Genomic DNA, 23943 nt, shown 5'->3' with positions numbered 1-23943 from the left:
GGGGACTCCATATCAATGGCCATGGTTTTGGAAGAGAAATGGGAGGACGCCATATTAATGGCCATGTTTTGGAATGGAAAGAGGAGGGGGGACTCCATATCAATGGCCATGGTTTTGGAATAGAAATGGGACGACGCCATATTAATGGCCATGTTTTGGAATGGAAAGAGGAGGGGGGACTCCATATCAATGGCCATGGTTTTGGAAGGGAAATGGGAGGACACCATATCAAAGGTCATGTTTTGGAATGGAAAGAGGAGGGGGGACTCCATATCAATTGCCATGGTTTTAGAAGGGAAATGAGAGGACTCTAGATCAATGGCCCTGGTTTTGGAATAGCACTGCATGTCCAACAGTTTAGACTAGTGGCAACCGTTTTGGTGAAGACCCTTTTCTGTTCCAGCATGACTCGTCCTGTGAACAAAGCCAGCTCCATAAAGACATGGTTTGACCAGTTTAGTGTGGAGGAACTCAAGTGTCCTGGACAGAGCCCTGACCTCAACCCTACTAAACATCTTTGGAATAAATTGGAAAACCAATTGTGAGCCAGGTAGGTCTTCTCAATGTTAATATGTGATCTCACAAATGGGCACAAATTCCCACAGACAGCTTCCAAAATCTCATGGAAAGTCTTCCTAAAAGAGCTGAGAATGTTCTACCCAAAAAGGAAGACCAACTGCATATTAATGACCCTGGTTTTCCGTTTGGGATGTCCAACGGTCAGGTGTCCACAAACTTTTAGCCGTATAGTATACCTCCAAGCCAGAACATCACCAAATTCATAATTTTACAAAAACTTTACTGGTTTTTAGGGCAACTCCCCATAAAATCAAAGCTGACCAAATATTCTGGATCAGACTTTTGGCCCAGACAGTTTTTTTCCACACTGAGCCAAAAGATCACATAGTGCCGACTGCCGAGCTGGACACATACATGTTACAAAAAGACACGGTCTATACAGTGCCGCCCATAGGGACAGAGAACAATTGTCTGCTGAATAGATAAAATAGAGAACTTTATTTTCTATATATAGACATCGGTCTACACATAGATCTCATACAATTAAATATAGAAGAACACTCTATTGTGCAAATAATAAAATCGGCCCCTCTAGCACCAATCAGTTTCCACTGCCAAGGCAGTGAGGGACCATGTGCTGCCCCCGGCAATGGTCATGTGACACTAAGGGCAGTCCAGTCACCGTTTCCCTAGCATGTTCATTTCATCCACACAGATCATAAAGGAGGAAAGTCGCATAAACTGTCCGGGGGACACACATATCACATATTCTTCCAAGGGCCCCATCTGCTTTGTTATAGACCAGCCCACCACATCAACAATTAAGTGCTCCGAACATCCAGTACAAATGATACAATAGGATATCTCTCTGGGGAGGGGGGGAGATGCAAGCCTGGAATAATTATTCCTGATGGATGATTTCACTAATAAAAGTGCAATAAATGGTCTTCAGTCATCCAACACCTTAAAAAAAAAAAGGGGGAAATTTCAAGGGTCACAAAGAGAGATAATCATCACAGACACGGGTAACACCATCATTTCAGAAGATCGAACTTTCACCTGTTTCTCAAATAGGAATTTGTTGGCACCGCGATGGAAGTCAGGGGAGGACTGAGAAGGTAGAGCATGGCGGCATTTTCCCCTCTGAGGCCAATACTGAGATAGGTTGGGTTGGTGGCCCCTGAGTGGAGATACTTCCACCATTGAGACATTAATCAGAGTTGGACCCACAGTCAATGATACATGCTGGGTATTCTATAGCTGCCTGTTCTCCATGTAGATGTGCAATCACAGCATCTGGCAGAGGGAAGTTTCCAGCACCGGTTTTCTTTCTGGCTCTGAGATATCATTTGATTTAATGCCAAGAGCCACGAAGAAAGCCAGTGCTAGAAGATAGCCAGTGGCGTCACTAGGGTTGGTGTCACCTGGTGCGGTAAAACATGGTCTGAACCCCCCCCAAACACCTATAGTGACGCCACTGACTGCACTGCAGGAGAGGGCACCCTCCCTCTTTTGCTGCTGCAGTGCCGCACACACACTGCCAGAGTCTGTGTCCCACCTCATCCACTCTCTCCTTACCAGACAGTGACATCCTCAGTCCCAATTCCTGGTGGGTCCCCCTGACCTTAGTTGGTTCACTGTCTGCAGGGCAGAAGCAGGGAGGCAGGGTACTTATGGGCGGAGAAGGGAGTTACTTCTTCCTCCTGTGCAGAGGCCTGTGCTTGCACTGGATTGGTTGCTAGGATGCTAGTTGGCCCTAGCAACCAACAATTTTCACAGCAGTGGATACTGGGCAGTGGCAGTGCCAGGGGGAAGTTTTTGGGTGGCTAGGCCTATATTAAGGTAGGGGCCTGGAGCTGCAGCTCCAATGTTAATCCGGCCCCGATGGGGGGGGGTGACATCATCGCGGTTGGATATTACTTCCTACTTGATGGGATCACCCCTCCGGCAGGTGTCACTCGGGTGTGGTCCGCACCCCTATAGCAATGCCCACTAAAGATAGCTAGCATTAGTCCTATTCAACTGGACTTGCTCTGCAACGTTGAATGTTGAGTTTAGGTGTTGAGTCTTCGAGGAACTAACACCTATCAAGGCTTTCCTGACACCAACAATGGTATTATGTAACTAAATTCCACAAATTTCCACACCTCCCATCTTGTTCTTCGCCAATGAAGGTCTACAAGTTCCATGGTGATTGGATTAAGGTGCAGGCATAAAATGCCGGGTATGTTCCCGAAGCTCATGGATACCGAAGAAGTGGCTTAAGGAAGCTACGAAACATCTTCAACATGAAGAAGTGGCTTGAGGAAGCTACAAGACGTCTTCAACCTCACAGAACAAGTCCAGCTGAATTACCTGGTACTAGCTATACCATGACCTGGATAAAACGAGAACCTTCACAGACATAGATGCTGGAACATCTGAAGGTTCTCAAGTTCTGAGGTCCTCAAGTCATTTAAGGACGTCCACGTGTCCCATGACCCATTTTGGACTATTTTTATTCCACACTGATCTGTCCATGGGCATCCGCAGAACTTTTTCCAGTGGTATCATTTTAAGGTTACCAATGCTCCGCCCCTTTTGACAATGTCACGAGAGAAAGGGGCTAAGCCGCGACTCCCAAGTATTTATTTTTAAATGCCAGGTGCTGGTACATGGAGAGCATTCCAGCGCCCGGCACCACTAGGGGGGTTTAGGGTGCCTGTGCACAACCCATGCGCACGCCTATGGCAGACACCTTGCTTATCCCTGATTCCAGGGGAGGGGGGGCGCTTGCCACCCCTTGCCCCTAGGTGCAGACGCCCATGGATCTGTCCCTACCATAAAAGGGTTGCATTTGCCTGGCAGCCCAAAAGGTTCCCCAGTCCTCCCCTGGTGGGAAGCCATCACACAAAAGCCTGGTGCCACAACACCCCCCGCCCCCAAAAAAAAGGTTTGTGAACATCCCACCAAACAAAGTGACATCAGATGGCTTTAGCGCTTGTAAACAACACAAAAATTGACACAATGGGGGTTATACTAGTCACACTGTAAGCATTAGCCACAGAGAGAGTCTGAGAGGTGGGTGATGGTAAGTGAAGTACATATTACGATTAGTCCTTTAGAAACGATGCATTAGAACTGCACAGAACCCAGAGCTAGGCTTTAAAAATCTATATTACGGGTGCTGGTGCCTCCTTGCTGAAGTCAATGAATGAAGGTTTCCTTGGCATCCTAAAAGGTTCCTTGCAGGCTCCCCATTTGTACATCCAACGTGTCCGTTCCTGCATTATGGGGGGAAGACAGCAGGACACAGCAGACTAGGCTTCCAACGTGTCCGTTCCTGCATTATGGGGGGGAAGACAGCAGGACACAGCAGACTAGGCTTTCATGGATCTTCCAACGTGTCCCTCATATAATGAAGAGATAATGGAAAACAAAAATCTGACCTTGTGAGGATGACCAGACACGACCCACTGCTATCCCCCCAAGGGACATATTTCAGCACTGCTAGGGCCGGGTAGGGCTTCGGTTCAGTCATTATATATATATATATCTATATATATTGTCATCATCTAGAGCTCAGCGACTGGAGGAAGCCTCAGGTGCTTGAAGAGGACCTGTCTTATTATTGCCTTGTATGGGGGTCATGGAGACTTCCACAATGAGCCTTTCTGTTCACTATATCTACAGCCTGGGGGGATCTTTGTCATCGGGGGGATCTCTGTCACCTGGGGGATCTTTGTTATCAGGGGGATCTTTGTCATCGGGGGGATCTCTGTCACCGGGTGGGGGATCTCTGTCATTGGGGGGGAATCTCTATCGTCTGGGGGAATCTCTCATCTGGGGAAAATCTCTATCATCGAGGGGGGGGGGGGGATTCCTATCATCGGGGGACCTCTATCATCGGGGGGGAACCTCTATCGTCTGGGGGGGGGGGATCTCTATAGTCGGGGGGAATCTCTATCATCGGGGGGAATCTCTATCGTCTGGGGGGGGGGGGGTTCTAGGTAATAAAAGATAAAGTCTTCATAATACAAAATGGAGGAAGAGTAAAGACACAACTGACTTTTACGCTTGGCACATCGCATTCCTTTTTAAACACTTAGGTTTACTAACTGCTGTATATTGGTAGATTGCACTTGTTTTTGCCTTTCTCTGACATATAAATGATGATATAAAGCAGCGGTCTCCAAACTGCGGCCCAAGGGCCAGATGAGGCCATTTGGTAGCCTTTATCCGGCCTTTGGGTCACTATTCATCCAAATTGTATGAGGCAATAGACCCCCCCCCCCCCCACTGACACCAACAGTGGTACATCATTTCTGCTACTGACATGAATAATGGGGCACTATTCCTCCCACTAATACCAATGATGGGACACTATTCCTCCCACTGACACCAATGATGGGACACTATTCCTTCTACTGACACCAATGATGGGACACTATTCCTCCCACTGACACCAATGATGGGACACTATTCCTCCCACTGACACCAATGATGGGGCACTATTCCTCCCACTGTCACCAATGACAGGGGACACTATTCCTCCCACTGACACCAATGATTGGGGCACTATTCCTTCCACTGACACCAATGATGGGACACTATTCCTCCCACTGACACCAATGATGGGACACTATTCCTCCCACTGACACCAATGATGGGACACCATTTCTCCACCTACTGACCACCAACCCTGAGGCTATGTCTATTCTCACTGATTCTGGGTCTGGGACATTTTCTCCCCCTGCTGACCACAATCCAACCCCCCCCCCCCTAAAATACTATAGGGAAGTAAACTGACCCTTTGTTTGAAAAGTTTGGAGACCCCTGATATAAAGCATCAACAAGGCCAGTCAAGAGAATTATAATTTGTGTATCGGTGAGGCTTTAACCTTTAACAGTATTCTGTTACTCCAAAGAAGTGGTGGGCACCCAGCTCTACATTGGAGCCAACGACTCGTCTTAAAAGGCCACATATAGTGCGGTTTCTAATCTACCTAAGGGGATAGGGAAGAGAAGTGTAACCAGCAGTAACCATGGGACCTTCTTAGAAGTGCACCATAGACCATGGACTTTCACTATCATAGGACACCTGGGAACCGCTAGGCTTACCCAACTGTGCCAAAATTTGGTAGCAGTAATGCCCAGCAGTCTATACAGTGCAGAAACGTTCCTGGTCGAACTCCCAGGTCCTCACTACACTCATCGTCTGGACCACCACCTGAGCACCAACTGCTCTACAGGGCTGCATCCTATAGTAACGTGTCTCCAAATCCACACCGGCCACAGAAGTAATAAAAAAGCAACACTTAAAAACTTTTTTAAAAAAAAGCCATTCATTTTTGACCTTACAAGCCAATGCCATGGATCTTTTGGTGCGTGGTTAGATTCTGCTTGTGCCGAAAAGTTTTGCCGCAGTCATTACACTGGTAAGGTCTTTCCCCGGTATGGGTACGGAGATGTGCAATGAGGTGGTGCTTCTGGATGAAGCTTTTGCCGCACTCGGAGCAGGTAAAGGGTCGTTCTCCGGTGTGGGTCTGCTGGTGGCACTTGAGGTACTCCCGCTTCCGGAAGCTTTGCCCGCAGTCGTTGCACTTGTACGGTTTTTCCCCCGTGTGGGTGCGGCCGTGGATCTTCAGATGCTCGCAGGTGCTGAACGTTTTGCCGCACTCGCTGCAGATGTAGGGGCGCTCCCCGGTGTGAGTCCTCTGGTGTCTCACCAAGTGCTGCTTCTGGATGAAGCCCTTGCCGCAGTCGGCGCAGGTGAACGGTCGCTCCCCTGTGTGGATCTGCTGGTGCCTCTTCAGGCAGTCCCGTTTGCGAAAGGTTTTCTGGCAAGACTCGCACTTGAAGGGCCTCTCGCCGGTGTGGGTGTGAAGGTGGAACTTCAAGTGCTTCAGGAAGCGGAACATTTTGCCGCACTCGCCGCACTCGAACGGCTTCTCTCCGGGTGCCGGGCGCTGGCTCTCGCCGTTCTCGCTGTCTTCATCCCGGCACTGCCCCGTCTCCTCATCCTGGGCCTTTTTATGGGCTTTCAAGAGCTTCTGAGACTTAAAGGTCCTGCCACAGTCGTCACACTTGTTAGGCCGCTGGCCAGTGTGGAGCCGGTTGTGTCTCTTCAGGTGCTCGTATGTGGTAAAGCTTTTTCCGCACTCGCTGCAAATGTGGGGGCTGCCTCGGCAGTTGCCATTGGTTGGGTTAGAGTACGGTAACTCTTCTACAATGACCACAGTGAAAGGTCGTTCACCAGAATGGGTCCTCTGGTGGCGGATAAGGTGATGCTTCTGGATAAAGCCCTTGCCGCATTCCTCACAGGAGAAAGGACGTTCACCCGTGTGGATCTGCTGATGTCGCCTCAAGTGCTCTCGTTTTCGAAACCCCTTGCCGCAGTCCTCGCACTCATGTGGCTTTTCTCCGCGGTGCAGCTTTTGGTGGAACTTTAGGTGCTTGAAGGTTCGGAAACTCTCATCACACTCGTTACAGCTGTAACTGGTCTCCCCAGAATGGCTCCTCTGGTGGGCCATGAGCGTCTGCTTGTGCCGAAAGCGTTTGCCGCACTCCTCGCACTTGTGGATGCGCTCGCCGGTGTGGGTCTGCTGGTGAACCTTCAGCACCCGGTGGGCTCGAAAACTCTTGCCGCAGTCTTCGCACTTGTAGGGCCGTTCCCCGGTGTGGATCCTCTGGTGGATCTTCAGCCGTTCGTTGGTGCTAAGGCTCTTCCCGCACTCCTCGCATTTGAAAGGCCGTTCCCCCGTGTGGGTCCGGAGGTGGGTGACCAAGTGCTGCTTCTGGATGAAGCTCTTCCCACACTCTATGCAGTTGTAGGGGCGCTCCCCTGTGTGCGTCTGCTGGTGGCGCTTTAGGCTGTCCCGCTTTCGGAAGTTCTTCCCACACTCTGTGCACCGGTAGGCTTTCTCCCCCTCGTCCCTGGTAGGGTCGGCCTGGGCCATGCCGGGGCTGAAGTTGTCCAGGTAGGCTGGGATGTGTTCAGTGCTGACCTCTTCCTTGTTCCTCTGGGGCTGACCGCTGGCAGACTGACTGCTACTGTTACCCACAATGCCAGGACATGCCGAAGAGGGATCCAAGACGGGCAGTGCCGACGGGACAACATTGTCCAACTTCTCGTTGTACTTGGAGATAATCTTCTCTTTGTCATTCGCTGGTCCTTCCTCTGTGATGGGGAGAGAGAGAGAGAGAACGAGAGTAAGTAACGGGACCAAAAGCCATCACATGGAACTTACTCAATGCAAAGAAGAGGAATTATTGTTGAATATAATTAGTACAGAGCAGACATGTGCAATTAGTTTCAGTCCGAATATAAATTCGGCCAAATTTTGGTTTCTACAGATATTCGGATGTATCTGAATCTCCGAATGAATTAGTAACAAATTTCATTTAAATTATTTAAATTTTGTTTTGTATATTCATTTAACAACTTCCATATTTTCAGAACGATTTGAATTTGGATCGAAAAAATGATCGACCGATTCGAATTCTGTGTGAAGAATAGCTGGTTGTTAAGGAGCAGGCCGGAAAGCTGGCCACTGCGTCCTTGACAACCTATGACTCATCAGCTGTCGGCGGGCTTCCCCGCTGACAGCTGAAATATAAATAAAAGAATGCCAGCAATAAGAAAAGTCAGAAGAAAAACAAACAGTGTCCCCCCCCCCCCAAAAAAATGGTGTGGGGGTCTTCTTCAAAATCCATATCAGACCCTTATCTCAGCATGCAGCCTGGCAGGCCAGGAAAGAGGGGGGGCGAGACAAGCAAGTCCCCCCCCCGAACCATACCAGGCCACATGCCCTCAATATTGGAGGTGCTTTAGGGCAGGGGGGGGCTCTGAACCCTCACCCCGAAGCACCTTGTCCCCATGTTGATGGGGAAAAGGGACTCTTCCCTACAACCATGGTTGGTGGAGTCTGCAGGTGGGGGGGCCTATCGGAACCCGAAAAAAAAACAAAAAAACCCTTGGGTCTCGTCGAAGGATTCCGCCATCTGCCTGCTCTGCCCTCTGAAACATCAAAAATAACTAAAGGGCGGAGTCACTTGATGATGAGGGGGCAGGGCCATCTAGTGACATTTCTGGGTGGCCCCACCTCTTAGCTATTTAAAGTAGAGCTTCACCCAAGAGGGGAAGCTCCGCTTGTCTGCCTCCTCCTCCATTCCGCTGCCATATTTGGTACCTTTTGGAGGGGGGAGCGGGTACCTGGTATTGACAGGTACCCACTCCCGCTTCCAGGTGAGCTCACTGCGGCGAAGTGAGCTGGAAGTTCATCGTCCTCCTGCTTCACCCATTCAGAGCACAGCGCGATTCGCGCATGAGCAGTAGGAAACCGGCTGCAAAGCCGCAATGCCTTCCTGCCAGTTTCCCTTAACCGAGATGGCGGCGCCAGCACCCGAGAGCCGGTTTGGGTGAGGACACTGCTAGATGCCTGGACAGGTAAGTGTCCTAATAGTAAAAGTCAGCAGTTACAGTATTTGTAGCTGCTGACTTTTAATTTTCGAAGGGGGGGGGGGGCGGGGGTTAGAACTCTGCTCTAGGAACTGACAGCGGGCAGACAGCGGGAGGGTTTTTTTTTCCGGGTCAGCAGTTAGCAGTTGACATCGTGACTGATGATGGATCTACTATGGGGAAAAGGAATTGTCAAAAATTTGTGTTGTGTCATAACCCATTTTTTTATGGTGAATGGGTAGGGGTACTATGTACCTCATACTTATTCACATGTGGGGTTGGGATCTGGGGACCCCCATTGTTAAAAGGGGCTTCCAGATTCCGAAAAGGCCCCCCGCTCCCAAAGCCCGCCACAGCCACCAGCCAGGGTTGTGGGAAAGAGGCTCTTGTCCCCTTTTTTTATTTTTTGCCATGGAATTTGGGGGGGGGGGGGACACTATTTTTCTTCTGACTTTTTTATTGCTGGAATTCTTTTATTTACATATATGCCCCCATGGGGGGGGGGGGGGGGTAGACAATGTTCTGCAGATCTGTAGAGAGGTCAGTGATGGAATAATATGCAGAATATAAGGACTTACCCAGAGATATTAGCGCCTCATAATTCTCTTTCATCATATCTTTGTAGAGTTCCTTCTGACATTCTTCCAGGTCCTTCCACTCGTCCTCCGAGAAGTAAGCTGCCACATCATCAAAGGTCACCGGAGCCTGGAAGAATATGGGATGGGGGGTCATAGGGTGCCGGGACCATACATCTCAGTTCATCTGCCGGACTGCACCCGCATCAGCAAGTCATCCAGGAAAGACCAAACATGGTCTTCCTACATGGTATGGAGGATATACATGTAGGTATGTAGTAGATGAAGTCGTATGGAGGATATACATGTAGGTATGTAGTAGATGAAGACAGATTGAGGTTCTACATGTAGGTATGTAGTAGATGAGGATGTATGGAGGATATACATGTAGGTATGTAGTAGATGAAGACGTATGGAGGATATACATGTAGGTATGTAGTAGATGAAGACGTACGGAGGATATACATGTAGGTATGTAGTAGATGAAGACGTACGGAGGATATACATGTAGGTATGTAGTAGATGAAGACGTACGGAGGTTCTACATGTAGGCATGTAGTAGATGAAGACGTATGGAGGATATACATGTAGGTATGTAGTAGATGAAGACGTATGGAGGATATACATGTAGGTATGTAGTAGATGAAGACGTATGGAGGATAAACATGTAGGTATGTAGTAGATGAAGACGTAGGGAGGATATACATGTAGGTATGTAGTAGATGAAGACGTAGGGAGGATATACATGTAGGTATGTAGTAGATGAAGACGTAGGGAGGATATACATGTAGGTATGTAGTAGATGAAGACGTATGGAGGATATACATGTAGGTATGTAGTAGATGAAGACGTATGGAGGATATACATGTAGGTATGTAGTAGATGAAGACGTATGGAGGATACACATGTAGGTATGTAGTAGATGAAGATATATGGAGGATATACATGTAGGTATGTAGTAGATGAAGACATACAGAGGACATACATGTAGGTATGTAGTAGATGAAGATGTATGGAGGATATACATGTAGGTATGTAGTAGATGAAGACGTATGGAGGATATACATGTAGGTATGTAGTAGATGAAGACATACAGAGGACATACATGTAGGTATGTAGTAGATGAAGATATATGGAGGATATACATGTAGGTATGTAGTAGATGAAGACATACAGAGGACATACATGTAGGTATGTAGTAGATGAAGATGTATGGAGGATATACATGTAGGTATGTAGTAGATGAAGACGTATGGAGGATATACATGTAGGTATGTAGTAGATGAAGACGTATGGAGGATATACATGTAGGTATGTAGTAGATGAAGATATATGGAGGATATACATGTAGGTATGTAGTAGATGAAGATATATGGAGGATATTCATGTAGGTATGTAGTAGATGAAGACGTATGGAGGATACACATGTAGGTATGTAGTAGATGAAGACGCATGGAGGACATACATGTAGGTATGTAGTAGATGAAGACGTATGGAGGATATACATGTAGGTATGTAGTAGATGAAGATGTATGGAGGATATACATGTAGGTATGTAGTAGATGAAGACGTATGGAGGATACACATGTAGGTATGTAGTAGATGAAGATATATGGAGGATATACATGTAGGTATGTAGTAGATGAAGACATACAGAGGACATACATGTAGGTATGTAGTAGATGAAGATGTATGGAGGATATACATGTAGGTATGTAGTAGATGAAGACGTATGGAGGATATACATGTAGGTATGTAGTAGATGAAGACGTATGGAGGATATACATGTAGGTATGTAGTAGATGAAGATATATGGAGGATATACATGTAGGTATGTAGTAGATGAAGATATATGGAGGATATACATGTAGGTATGTAGTAGATGAAGACGTACGGAGGTTCTACATGTAGGCATGTAGTAGATGAAGACGTATGGTGGATACACATGTAGGTATGTAGTAGATGAAGACGTATGGAGGATATTCATGTAGGTATGTAGTAGATGAAGACGTATGGAGGACATACATGTAGGTATGTAGTAGATGAAGACGTATGGAGGATACACATGTAGGTATGTAGTAGATGAAGATGTATGGAGGATATACATGTAGGTATGTAGTAGATGAAGACGTACGGAGGATATGAGAGGTATCTTGATCTAGCGCAGTCTTACCCCAGAGGGTCCCGACAGGCTTGACTAGGACCAATTTCGACGTGAGACAATTAACTTACCAGCAAGTCTTTGGAGTACATGTGGGTATGTAGTAGATGAAGACGTATGGAGGATATACATGTAGGTATGTAGTAGAGGAAGACGTATGGAGGATACACATGTAGGTATGTAGTAGATGAAGACGTACGGAGGATATACATGTAGGTATGTAGTAGATGAAGCTGTATGGAGGATATACATGTAGGTATGTAGTAGATGAAGATATATGGAGGATATACATGTAGGTATGTAGTAGAGGAAGATGTATGGAGGATATACATGTAGGTATGTAGTAGATGAAGACGTGTGGAGGACATACATGTAGGTATGTAGTAGATGAAGACGTATGGAGGATATACATGTAGGTATGTAGTAGATGAAGCTGTATGGAGGATATACATGTAGGTATGTAGTAGATGAAGGTGTATGGAGGATATACATGTAGGTATGTAGTAGATGAAGACGTATGGAGGACATACATGTAGGTATGTAGTAGATGACGACGTATGGAGGACATACATGTAGGTATGTAGTAGATGAAGATATGTGGAGGATATACATGTAGGTATGTAGTAGATGAAGATGTATGGAGGATACACATGTAGGTATGTAGTAGATGAAGATATATGGAGGATATACATGTAGGTATGTAGTAGATGAAGACGTATGGAGGATATACATGTAGGTATGTAGTAGATGAAGACGTATGAAGGATATACATGTAGGTATGTAGTAGATGAAGACAGATCGAGGTTCTACATGTAGGTATGTAGTAGATGAAGACGTATGGAGGTTCTTCATGTAGGTATGTAGTAGATGAAGATGTATGGAGGACATACATGTAGGTATGTAGTAGATGAAGACGTATGGAGGATATACATGTAGGTATGTAGTAGATGAAGATGTACGGAGGATATACATGTAGGTATGTAGTAGATGAAGACGTACGGAGGATATACATGTAGGTATGTAGTAGATGAAGATGTATGGAGGATACACATGTAGGTATGTAGTAGATGAAGACGTGTGGAGGATATACATGTAGTAGATGAAGACGTAGGGAGGATATACATGTAGGTATGTAGTAGATGAAGACAGATCGAGGTTCTACATGTAGGTATGTAGTAGATGAAGACGTATGGAGGTTCTTCATGTAGGTATGTAGTAGATGAAGATGTATGGAGGACATACATGTAGGTATGTAGTAGATGAAGACGTATGGAGGATATACATGTAGGTATGTAGTAGATGAAGATGTACGGAGGATATACATGTAGGTATGTAGTAGATGAAGACGTACGGAGGATATACATGTAGGTATGTAGTAGATGAGGATGTATGGAGGATATACATGTAGGTATGTAGTAGATGAAGATGTATGGAGGATACACATGTAGGTATGTAGTAGATGAAGACGTGTGGAGGATATACATGTAGTAGATGAAGACGTAGGGAGGATATACATGTAGGTATGTAGTAGATGAAGACAGATCGAGGTTCTACATGTAGGTATGTAGTAGATGAAGATATATGGAGGATATACATGTAGGTATGTAGTAGAGGAAGATGTATGGAGGATATACATGTAGGTATGTAGTAGATGAAGACGTATGGAGGATATACATGTAGGTATGTAGTAGATGAAGACGTATGGAGGATATACATGTAGGTATGTAGTAGATGAAGACGTATGGAGGATATACATGTAGGTATGTAGTAGATGAAGACGTATGGAGGATATACATGTAGGTATGTAGTAGAGGAAGACGTATGGAGGATATACATGTAGGTATGTAGTAGATGAAGACGTGTGGAGGACATACATGTAGGTATGTAGTAGATGAAGACGTATGGAGGATATACATGTAGGTATGTAGTAGATGAAGCTGTAGGGAGGATATACATGTAGGTATGTAGTAGATGAAGATATATGGAGGATATACATGTAGGTATGTAGTAGAGGAAGATGTATGGAGGATATATATGTAGGTATGTAGTAGATGAAGATATATGGAGGATATACATGTAGGTATGTAGTAGAGGAAGACGTATGGAGGATACACATGTAGGTATGTAGTAGGTGACGATATATGGAGGATATACATGTAGGTATGTAGTAGATGACGACGTATGGAGGACATACATGTAGGTATGTAGTAGATGAAGATATGTGGAGGATATACATGTAGGTATGTAGTAGATGAAGACGTATGGAGGATATACATGTAGGTATGTAGTAGATGAAGACGTATGGAGGATATACATGTAGGTATGTAGTAGAGGAAGACGTACGGAGGATATACATGTAGGTATGTAGTAGATGAAGACGTACGGAGGATATACATGTAGGTATGTAGTAGATGAAGACGTGTGGAGGACATACATGTAGGTATGTAGTAGATGAAGACGTATGGAGGATATACATGTAGGTATGTAGTAGATGAAGACGTAGGGAGGATATACATGTAGGTATGTAGTAGATGAAGATATATGGAGGATATACATGTAGGTATGTAGTAGATGAAGACGTATGGAGGATATACATGTAGGTATGTAGTAGATGAAGACAGATCGAGGTTCTACATGTAGGTATGTAGTAGATGAAGACGTATGGAGGTTCTTCATGTAGGTATGTAGTAGATGAAGACGTAGGGAGGATATACATGTAGGTATGTAGTAGATGAAGATATATGGAGGATATACATGTAGGTATGTAGTAGAGGAAGACGTATGGAGGATACACATGTAGGTATGTAGTAGGTGACGATATATGGAGGATATACATGTAGGTATGTAGTAGATGACGACGTATGGAGGACATACATGTAGGTATGTAGTAGATGAAGATATGTGGAGGATATACATGTAGGTATGTAGTAGATGAAGACGTATGGAGGATATACATGTAGGTATGTAGTAGATGAAGACGTATGGAGGATATACATGTAGGTATGTAGTAGAGGAAGACGTACGGAGGATATACATGTAGGTATGTAGTAGATGAAGACGTACGGAGGATATACATGTAGGTATGTAGTAGATGAAGACGTGTGGAGGACATACATGTAGGTATGTAGTAGATGAAGATATATGGAGGATATACATGTAAGTATGTAGTAGATGAAGATATATGGAGGATATACATGTAAGTATGTAGTAGATGAAGACGTATGGAGGATATACATGTAGGTATGTAGTAGATGAAGGTGTATGGAGGATATACATGTAGGTATGTAGTAGATGAAGACGTATGGAGGATATACATGTAGGTATGTAGTAGATGAAGACGTATGGAGGATATACATGTAGGTATGTAGTAGATGAAGATATATGGAGGATATACATGTAGGTATGTAGTAGAGGAAGATGTATGGAGGATATACATGTAGGTATGTAGTAGATGAAGACGTATGGAGGATATACATGTAGGTATGTAGTAGATGAAGACGTATGGAGGATATACATGTAGGTATGTAGTAGATGAAGACGTATGGAGGATATACATGTAGGTATGTAGTAGATGAAGACGTATGGAGGATATACATGTAGGTATGTAGTAGATGAAGACGTATGGAGGACATACATGTAGGTATGTAGTAGAGGAAGACGTATGGAGGATATACATGTAGGTATGTAGTAGATGAAGACGTGTGGAGGACATACATGTAGGTATGTAGTAGATGAAGACGTATGGAGGATATACATGTAGGTATGTAGTAGATGAAGCTGTAGGGAGGATATACATGTAGGTATGTAGTAGATGAAGACGTACGGAGGATATACATGTAGGTATGTAGTAGATGAAGATATATGGAGGATATACATGTAGGTATGTAGTAGAGGAAGACGTATGAAGGATACACATGTAGGTATGTAGTAGGTGACGATATATGGAGGATATACATGTAGGTATGTAGTAGATGACGACGTATGGAGGACATACATGTAGGTATGTAGTAGATGAAGATATGTGGAGGATATACATGTAGGTATGTAGTAGATGAAGACGTATGGAGGATATACATGTAGGTATGTAGTAGATGAAGATGTACGGAGGATATACATGTAGGTATGTAGTAGATGAAGACGTACGGAGGATATACATGTAGGTATGTAGTAGATGAAGACGTACGGAGGATATACATGTAGGTATGTAGTAGAGGAAGACGTATGGAGGACATACATGTAGGTATGTAGTAGATGAAGATATGTGGAGGATATACATGTAGGTATGTAGTAGATGAAGACGTGTGGAGGATATACATGTAGGTATGTAGTAGATGAAGACGTATGGAGGATATACATGTAGGTATGTAGTAGATGAAGACGTACAGAGGATATACATGTAGGTATGTAGTAGATGAAGACGTACGGAGGATATACATGTAGGTATGTAGTAGATGAAGACGTACGGAGGATATACATGTAGGTATGTAGTAGAGGAAGACGTATGGAGGATATACATGTAGGTATGTAGTAGATGAAGATGTATGGAGGATACACATGTAGGTATGTAGTAGATGAAGACGTGTGGAGGATATACATGTAGGTATGTAGTAGATGAAGACAGATCGAGGTTCTTCATGTAGGTATGTAGTAGATGAAGACGTATGGCATGTAGTAGGTATGTACTAGGCATGTAGTAGGAATGTAATAGGTATGTAGTAGGAATGTAGTAGGAATGTAATAGGTATGTAGTAGGAATGTACTAGGCATGTAGTAGGAATGTAATAGGTATGTAGTAGGCATGTAGTAGCAGTCTGAATACACAGCGTACTTCTCCATGCAGATATACATACGTCGGAGATGGACACACGCGTGTCACACATCATACATGTGCAGGTATGTCGCCTACCTGTGCCGTGTCGCCCTCCGGCGGGGGTTTCTCCAGCTCCCTCCGGGTGGAGGAGAGACTCAGTCTGTCTCCAGCCGTCACTGAGCAGATCATCTGGGTGACGTCCAGGGGGGGGGGGGGGGCCCTCCGCCTGCCTAACACAACCTGACCAGAGCCATGGAGATCCCCCCGCAGAGCCCCGGGCCCCGAGATCAGCCTGTGCTGGAGAGGAAGCAGGAAGTACCTCCCCCCCCCTCCGTCACATCCAGAGCTACAACTCTCCCCCCCCTCCTCCAGCAATGCTCCCTCCCCCGACACAGCATGGCACTGACAACCTGCTCAGCCAGTCAGCCACAAATCCCATTCAAGTCTATGGGAGGGGGGGGGGGGGGGGGGGGGCTTTTTTTAAAATTCTGGTAAATTTTAAGGTTATTGAGCAAGTGGCATGGGGGGGGGGGGGGTTGGGCCCTGGCAGAGGGGCGTGTACCAATGCAAGAAAAAAAAGCGCATGGGGGTCTTTCCTGTGACTTCAAGGGGAACAAAAAATAGACAATTCCTTTAAATAACAAGCCGGGGGGGGGGGGTCCTTAAAGTGGTACGCGGTGTTACAGGACAGAACTACAACTCCCATGAGGCATTGCAAGGCTGACAGTTACAAGCGTGACTCCCAACAGGCAGAGAGGCATGATGGGACTTGTAGTTCCGCAACGCTTCCTGGGCTTGTTTTGCTCTCTGAAAAACGAACCACATTTGGATCGCTCTTCGGAGGGCATTTGACAGGAGTGGTTGGATGGCTTCCTCACCATATCTGCTCTAACCCCCCCATTGATCGCCACGCAAGCGCACCGCAATCGCGCACAATTCCACCCCTTACTAAGCGCATGGCGCAATATCACAGCCCATTCGTTTGAGATTGCCCTGCAAAGTAGTGCATGTGATTTGGTGGCTGCAAACGCACTGCGCTTGGGGGGGGGGGGGTGCCGTTAATGCATTGGCGCCCACAGCAGATGATCGTAAAAGGCAGCGCATTGCCAGCGCGGTGCGGGAAAACACGCCTTTCCCGCAATGCATTGTGATGTGAGCTGGTAATAAGGCTCCTTTCAACACCTGGGGCGATTTGAAATACAAAGCGCGGCGAATCGCAGGACGCACGTGCGATGGCACCCCAATCGCTCCTTCCGCGAATGTCGCGCGCTAAATCACAACGTGCGACGCTGGCGCTCAAAAGAGAAGCTCCTTTTCGAAGCGAGAAGCATCGTGCGTTTTGCGATTTTTGCCGCGATTGCAGCGCGATTTTCCCTGTGGCAAACGCGCCGCGATTGGGGGGTGCCATTAAGAAGCAACGGAATCGCATGCGCGTCCCACAATTTGGAATCGCGAATGGCATATCCACGTGGGAATGGAGTCTTATGTCGCATACACAGGGTCAGAAATTCCGTGAGCTTTCGGTCGGAAGTACCGACCGCGTGTCGGCTCCGTCTGACTTTTCCTGTCGGAATTTCCACCGGTAAAAGATTGAGAGCGGGTTCTCAATATTTCCTAACGGGAAAAATTCCGATGCGCAAAATTCCCACGCATGCTCTGAAGCATTGAACCTCATTTTCTCGGCTTGTCGCAGTGTTGGGACGTCACCGCGATCTCGGCGGTCGAAAAGTTCAGAGAAGCTTGGTGTGACCGCGTGTATGCGAGCCGAGCTTGGAGCGGAATTCCGTCGGAAAAAACATCCAAGGTTTTCCCCGACGGAAAATCCGATGGCGTGTACGGGGCCATTAGGCTCTGTTCATGCCTGTGCGTTTTTTGACTTGCAAAGTGCGGCGAATCGCAAGACCGACGTGCGCTGGCACCCCAATCGCGCCCGCGATTGTCGCACGGCAAATTGCGGTGCAATTGCGGCAAATCACACGTGCGAAACTGGTGCTCAAAAGACAAGCTCCTCCTCCTTTTTTGGAAGCAAGAAGCGTCGCGCGTTGCGATTTGCCGTGATTGTAGCGCAATTTACCATGCGGCAGGCGCCGAGCGATTGGGGGTGCCGTTAAGAAGTAACGACATGGCACACGCGTCCCACGACTTGGAATCGCGGGCATATTATTCGCGGCGATTCCGATCGCCCAGGTGTGGGCGGAGTCTTGATGTTGCGGTTCGCGTTCCTCGGAAATCAGATCCTGCGCAGATTTCAGCTCCTTGTGTATCATTCAGAAATAATTCTGTAACTTTATCTCAGGAGATTGGAAACATCGTATCATTTCACCCCCCCCCCCCCCCCCCGACACCAAACTGTCACTTAGCAGATCCTGGTGTACTCTGTCTGCAGTCTCTGATCATCTCCTGTATTATGTCTGCAGTCTCTGATCATCTCCTGTATTATGTCTGCAGTCTCTGATCATCTCCTGTATCATGTCTGCAGTCTCTGACCATCTCCTGTACTATGTCTGCAGTCTCTGACCATCTCCTGTACTATGTCTGCAGTCTCTGACCATCTCCTGTACTGTGTCTGCAGTCTCTGATCATCTCCTGTACTATGTCTGCAGTCTCTGACCATCTCCTGTACTATGTCTGCAGTCTCTGACCATCTCCTGTACTATGTCTGCAGTCTCTGATCATCTCCTGTACTATGTCTGCAGTCTCTGACCATCTCCTGTACTATGTCTGCAGTCTCTGACCATCTCCTGTACTATGTCTGCAGTCACTCACAGTCTCCTGTATTATGTCTGCAGTCTCTGACCATCTCCTGTACTATGTCTGCAGTCTCTGACCATCTCCTGTACTATGTCTGCAGTCTCTGACCATCTCCTGTACTATGTCTGCAGTCTCTGACCATCTCCTGTACTATGTCTGCAGTCTCTGATCATCTCCTGTACTATGTCTGCAGTCTCTGACCGTCTCCTGTACTATGTCTGCAGTCTCTGACCGTCTCCTGTACTATGGCTGCAGTCTCTGATCATCTCCTGTATTATGTCTGCAGTCTCTAATCATCTCCTGTATTATGTCTGCAGTCTCTAATCATCTCCTGTACTATGTCTGCAGTCTCTGATCATCTCCTGTACTATGTCTGCAGTCTCTGACCATCTCCTGTATTATGTCTGCAGTCTCTGATCATCTCCTGTATCATGTCTGCAGTCTCTGACCATCTCCTGTACTATGTCTGCAGTCTCTGACCATCTCCTGTACTATGTCTGCAGTCTCTGACCGTCTCCTGTACTATGTCTGCAGTCTCTGACCGTCTCCTGTACTATGTCTGCAGTCTCTGACCATCTCCTGTATTATGTCTGCAGTCTCTGATCATCTCCTGTATTATGTCTGCAGTCTCTGATCATCTCCTGTATTATGTCTGCAGTCTCTGATCATCTCCTGTATTATGTCTGCAGTCTCTGACCATCTCCTGTATTATGTCTGCAGTCTCTGACCATCTCCTGTATCATGTCTGCAGTCTCTGACCATCTCCTGTATTATGTCTGCAGTCTCTGACCATCTCCTGTACTATGTCTGCAGTCTCTGACCATCTCCTGTATTATGTCTGCAGTCTCTGACCATCTCCTGTATTATGTCTGCAGTCTCTGACCATCTCCTGTATCATGTCTGCAGTCTCTGACCATCTCCTGTACTATGTCTGCAGTCTCTGACCATCTCCTGTACTATGTCTGCAGTCTCTGATCATCTCCTGTACTATGTCTGCAGTCTCTGACCGTCTCTTGTACTATAAAAAACAGCATTTTTCCTTGTACATTATAGAAATCAGCAGAGCTTCCCCTCATTTCAGAGCTTCCCCCTCAGATGTAGAGTGACTCGCAGTGCACAGAGGGTTTGTCTTTAGTGAATCCCCCCCATTGTGTCCTCAGCCCACCCCCGGGGGGCAGTACCCAGAGGCTGACACTGCCGGGGTAATACAATAAACGTTCTCTGACCTCCTCTCCATGTCATCATACCTGGAGGTGACATCACTGGGGGGCGGGGCACAGGAGCTGTCAGGTGTGGTGGTCATGTGAGGGGCAGATTTCTCCCCTACACCGGGGGGGGGGGGGTATCAGAGGAACTCATTACATCAGGTGCCACTTACCCTCATCCCAAATCAGAGGTCACCTATAAATACCCCCCCCCTATTTATAGTATAGCTACACTGAAGATAACAACCCCCCCAGTACACCTAAAGATAACATCCCCCACTCCATCCCAATCAGAGCACACCTATAGATACCCCCCAATCAGAGCACACCTATAGATACCCCCCAATCAGAGAACACCTATAGATACCTCCCAATCAGAGCACACCTATAGATACCCCCCCCCCAATCAGAGCACACCTATAGATACCCCCCAATCAGAGCACACCTATAGATACCAATCAGAGCACACCTACAGATACCCCCCAATCAGAGCATACCTATAGATACCCCCCTATCAGAGCACACCTATAGATACTCCCCCAATCAGAGCACACCTATAGATACCCCCCAATCAGAGCACACCTATAGATACCCCCCAATCAGAGCACACCTATAGATACCCCCCCCCCAATCAGAGCACACCTATAGATACCCCCCAATCAGAGCACACCTATAGATACCCCCCCCAATCAGAGCACACCTATAGATACCCCCCAATCAGAGCACACCTATAGATACCCCCCAATCAGAGCACACCTATAGATACCCCCCAATCAGAGCACACCTATAGATACCCCCCCCCCAATCAGAGCACACCTATAGATACCCCCCAATCAGAGCACACCTATAGATACCCCCCCCAATCAGAGCACACCTATAGATACTCCCCAATCAGAGCACACCTATAGATACCCCCCCAATCAGAGCACACCTATAGATACTCCCCCAATCAGAGCACACCTATAGATACTCCCCAATCAGAGCACACCTATAGATACCCCCCCAATCAGAGCGCACCTATAGATACCCCCCAATCAGAGCGCACCTATAGATACTCCCCCCCAATCAGAGCGCACCTATAGATACCCCCCAATCAGAGCGCACCTATAGATACTCCCCCCCAATCAGAGCGCACCTATAGATACTCCCCCCCAATCAGAGCACACCTATAGATACTCCCCCAATCAGAGCACACCTATAGATACTCCCCAATCAGAGCACACCTATAGATACCCCCCCAATCAGAGCACACCTATAGATACCCCCCCAATCAGAGCACACCTATAGATACTCCCCCAATCAGAGCACACCTATAGATACTCCCCAATCAGAGCACACCTATAGATACTCCCCAATCAGAGCACACCTATAGATACTCCCCAATCAGAGCACACCTATAGATACCCCCCCCCAATCAGAGCACACCTATAGATACACCCCAATCAGAGCACACCTATAGATACTCCCCCCCAATCAGAGCACACCTATAGATACCCCCCCAATCAGAGCACACCTATAGATACCCCCCCCAATCAGAGCACACCTATAGATACCCCCCAATCAGAGCACACCTATAGATACTCCCCCCCAATCAGAGCGCACCTATAGATACCCCCCAATCAGAGCGCACCTATAGATACTCCCCCCCCCAATCAGAGCACACCTATAGATACTCCCCCAATCAGAGCACACCTATAGATACTCCCCAATCAGAGCACACCTATAGATACTCCCCAATCAGAGCACACCTATAGATACCCCCCCCAATCAGAGCACACCTATAGATACCCCCCAATCAGAGCACACCTATAGATACCCCCCCCCAATCAGAGCACACCTATAGATAACTCTCACCCTTACCTACACTGTAGATAACGCCCCAATCAGAGCACACCTATAGATACCCCCCCCAAGTACACCTATAGATACTCCCCAATCAGAGCACACCTATAGATAACTCTCACCCTTACCTACACTGTAGATAACGCCCCCCCTCAGTCAGAGTATACCTATAGATAACTTACCCCCCCAATCAAAGTACACCCCACACACCTATAGATACCCCCCATCAGAGTACACCTATAGATACCCCCAAGCACACCTATAGATAGCCCCCCATCAGAGTACACCTATAGATACCACCCGTCCAACCAGAGTACGCCTATAGATACTCCCCAATCAGAGCACACCTATAGATGCTCCCCAATCAGAGCACACCTATAGATACCCCCCCAATCAGAGCACACCTATAGATGCTCCCCAATCAGAGCACACCTATAGATGCTCCCCAATCAGAGCACACCTATAGATACTCCCCCAATCAGAGCACACCTATAGATACTCCCCAATCAGAGCACACCTATAGATACTCCCCAATCAGAGCACACCTATAGATACTCCCCAATCAGAGCACACCTATAGATACCCCCCCAATCAGAGTACACCTACAGATACCCCCCAATCAGAGCACACCTATAGATACCCCCCAATCAGAGCACACCTATAGATACCCCCCCAAGTACACCTATAGATACTCCCCAATCAGAGCACACCTATAGATACTCCCCAATCAGAGCACACCTATAGATACCCCCCCCCCAAGTACACCTATAGATACTCCCCAATCAGAGCACACCTATAGATACTCCCCCCCAATCAGAGCACACCTATAGATACTCCCCCCCAATCAGAGCACACCTATAGATACCCCCCAATCAGAGAACACCTATAGATACTCCCCAATCAGAGCACACCTATAGATACTCCCCCCCAATCAGAGCACACCTATAGATACCCCCCAATCAGAGCGCACATATAGATACCCCCAATCAGAGCACACCTATAGATACCCCCCAATCAGAGCGCACCTATAGATACCCCCCAATCAGAGCGCACATATAGATACCCCCCAATCAGAGCACACCTATAGATACCCCCCCAATCAGAGAACACCTATAGATACTCCCCCCAATCAGAGCACACTTATAGATACTCCCCAATCAGAGCACACCTATAGATACCCCCCCAATCAGAGCACACCTATAGATACTCCCCCCCAATCAGAGAACACCTATAGATACTCCCCCCCAGAGCACACCTATAGATACTCCCCCCCCCAATCAGAGCACACCTATAGATACTCCCCCCCCCCAATCAGAGCACACCTATAGATACTCCCCCCCAATCAGAGCACACCTATAGATACCCCCCCCCAATCAGAGCACACCTATAGATACCCCCCCCCCCACACTGATCAGAGGCTCCCCCCGTTGAATTAGTTGCCCCGTCAGATTGCCATTCTAAATCAGGAACCCCAATCATATAATCCCCCCTATACATTACTAGGGGGGTCAGTCAGGAGAAGTTAGCCGCTAGGGGGCGGACGTACAATTCACTGCAATGATAATTATGTCTCCACCGGAAGTCTTATGAGCAGCGATCAGCTGTCCGTCCGCTGTATACTGAAAGCTCCGCCCACACAA

At 46.9% G+C, this 23943-nt stretch overlaps 1 protein-coding gene across 2 annotated transcripts; it reads right to left on the bottom strand.

Moving 5' to 3' along the window:
* Positions 1-5821: 5821 nt before the first annotated feature.
* On the bottom strand, positions 5822-23912 carry LOC120941728 (zinc finger protein 420-like). 2 transcript variants are annotated; one of them, XM_040355349.1, is made up of 3 exons: positions 23850-23912; positions 9538-9664; positions 5822-7678 (listed from the first exon to the last, which is right to left on the bottom strand). In XM_040355349.1, exons 2-3 carry the CDS (start codon positions 9572-9574, stop codon positions 5856-5858), a joined length of 1860 nt encoding a protein of 619 aa, XP_040211283.1. In that variant the 5' UTR covers positions 9575-9664; positions 23850-23912; the 3' UTR covers positions 5822-5855. The 2 variants fall into 2 exon arrangements, with proteins under 2 accessions (XP_040211283.1, XP_040211282.1); XM_040355348.1 differs by lacking the exon at positions 23850-23912 and adding an exon at positions 16602-16828.
* Positions 23913-23943: the final 31 nt, after the last annotated feature.

This window comes from Rana temporaria, chromosome 5, assembly GCF_905171775.1.
Source record: "Rana temporaria chromosome 5, aRanTem1.1, whole genome shotgun sequence".
NCBI lineage: Eukaryota > Metazoa > Chordata > Amphibia > Anura > Ranidae > Rana > Rana temporaria.
Note: the sequence above shows the minus strand (reverse complement) of the source record. Positions and strands in the feature narration are given on the sequence as shown.

Excerpts from the sequence above, each read along its gene's own strand:
- LOC120941728 (XM_040355348.1), bottom strand. The coding sequence starts at position 16,694 with ATGATCTGCTCAGTGACGGCTGGAGACAGACTGAGTCTCTCCTCCACC. Across the intron at positions 9,665-16,601 it reads CGGAGGGCGACACGGCACAG|GCTCCGGTGACCTTTGATGA; the intron begins GTAGGCGACATA and ends ATATTCTTCCAG. Across the intron at positions 7,679-9,537 it reads TGAGGCGCTAATATCTCTGG|AGGAAGGACCAGCGAATGAC; the intron begins GTAAGTCCTTAT and ends TCCCCATCACAG.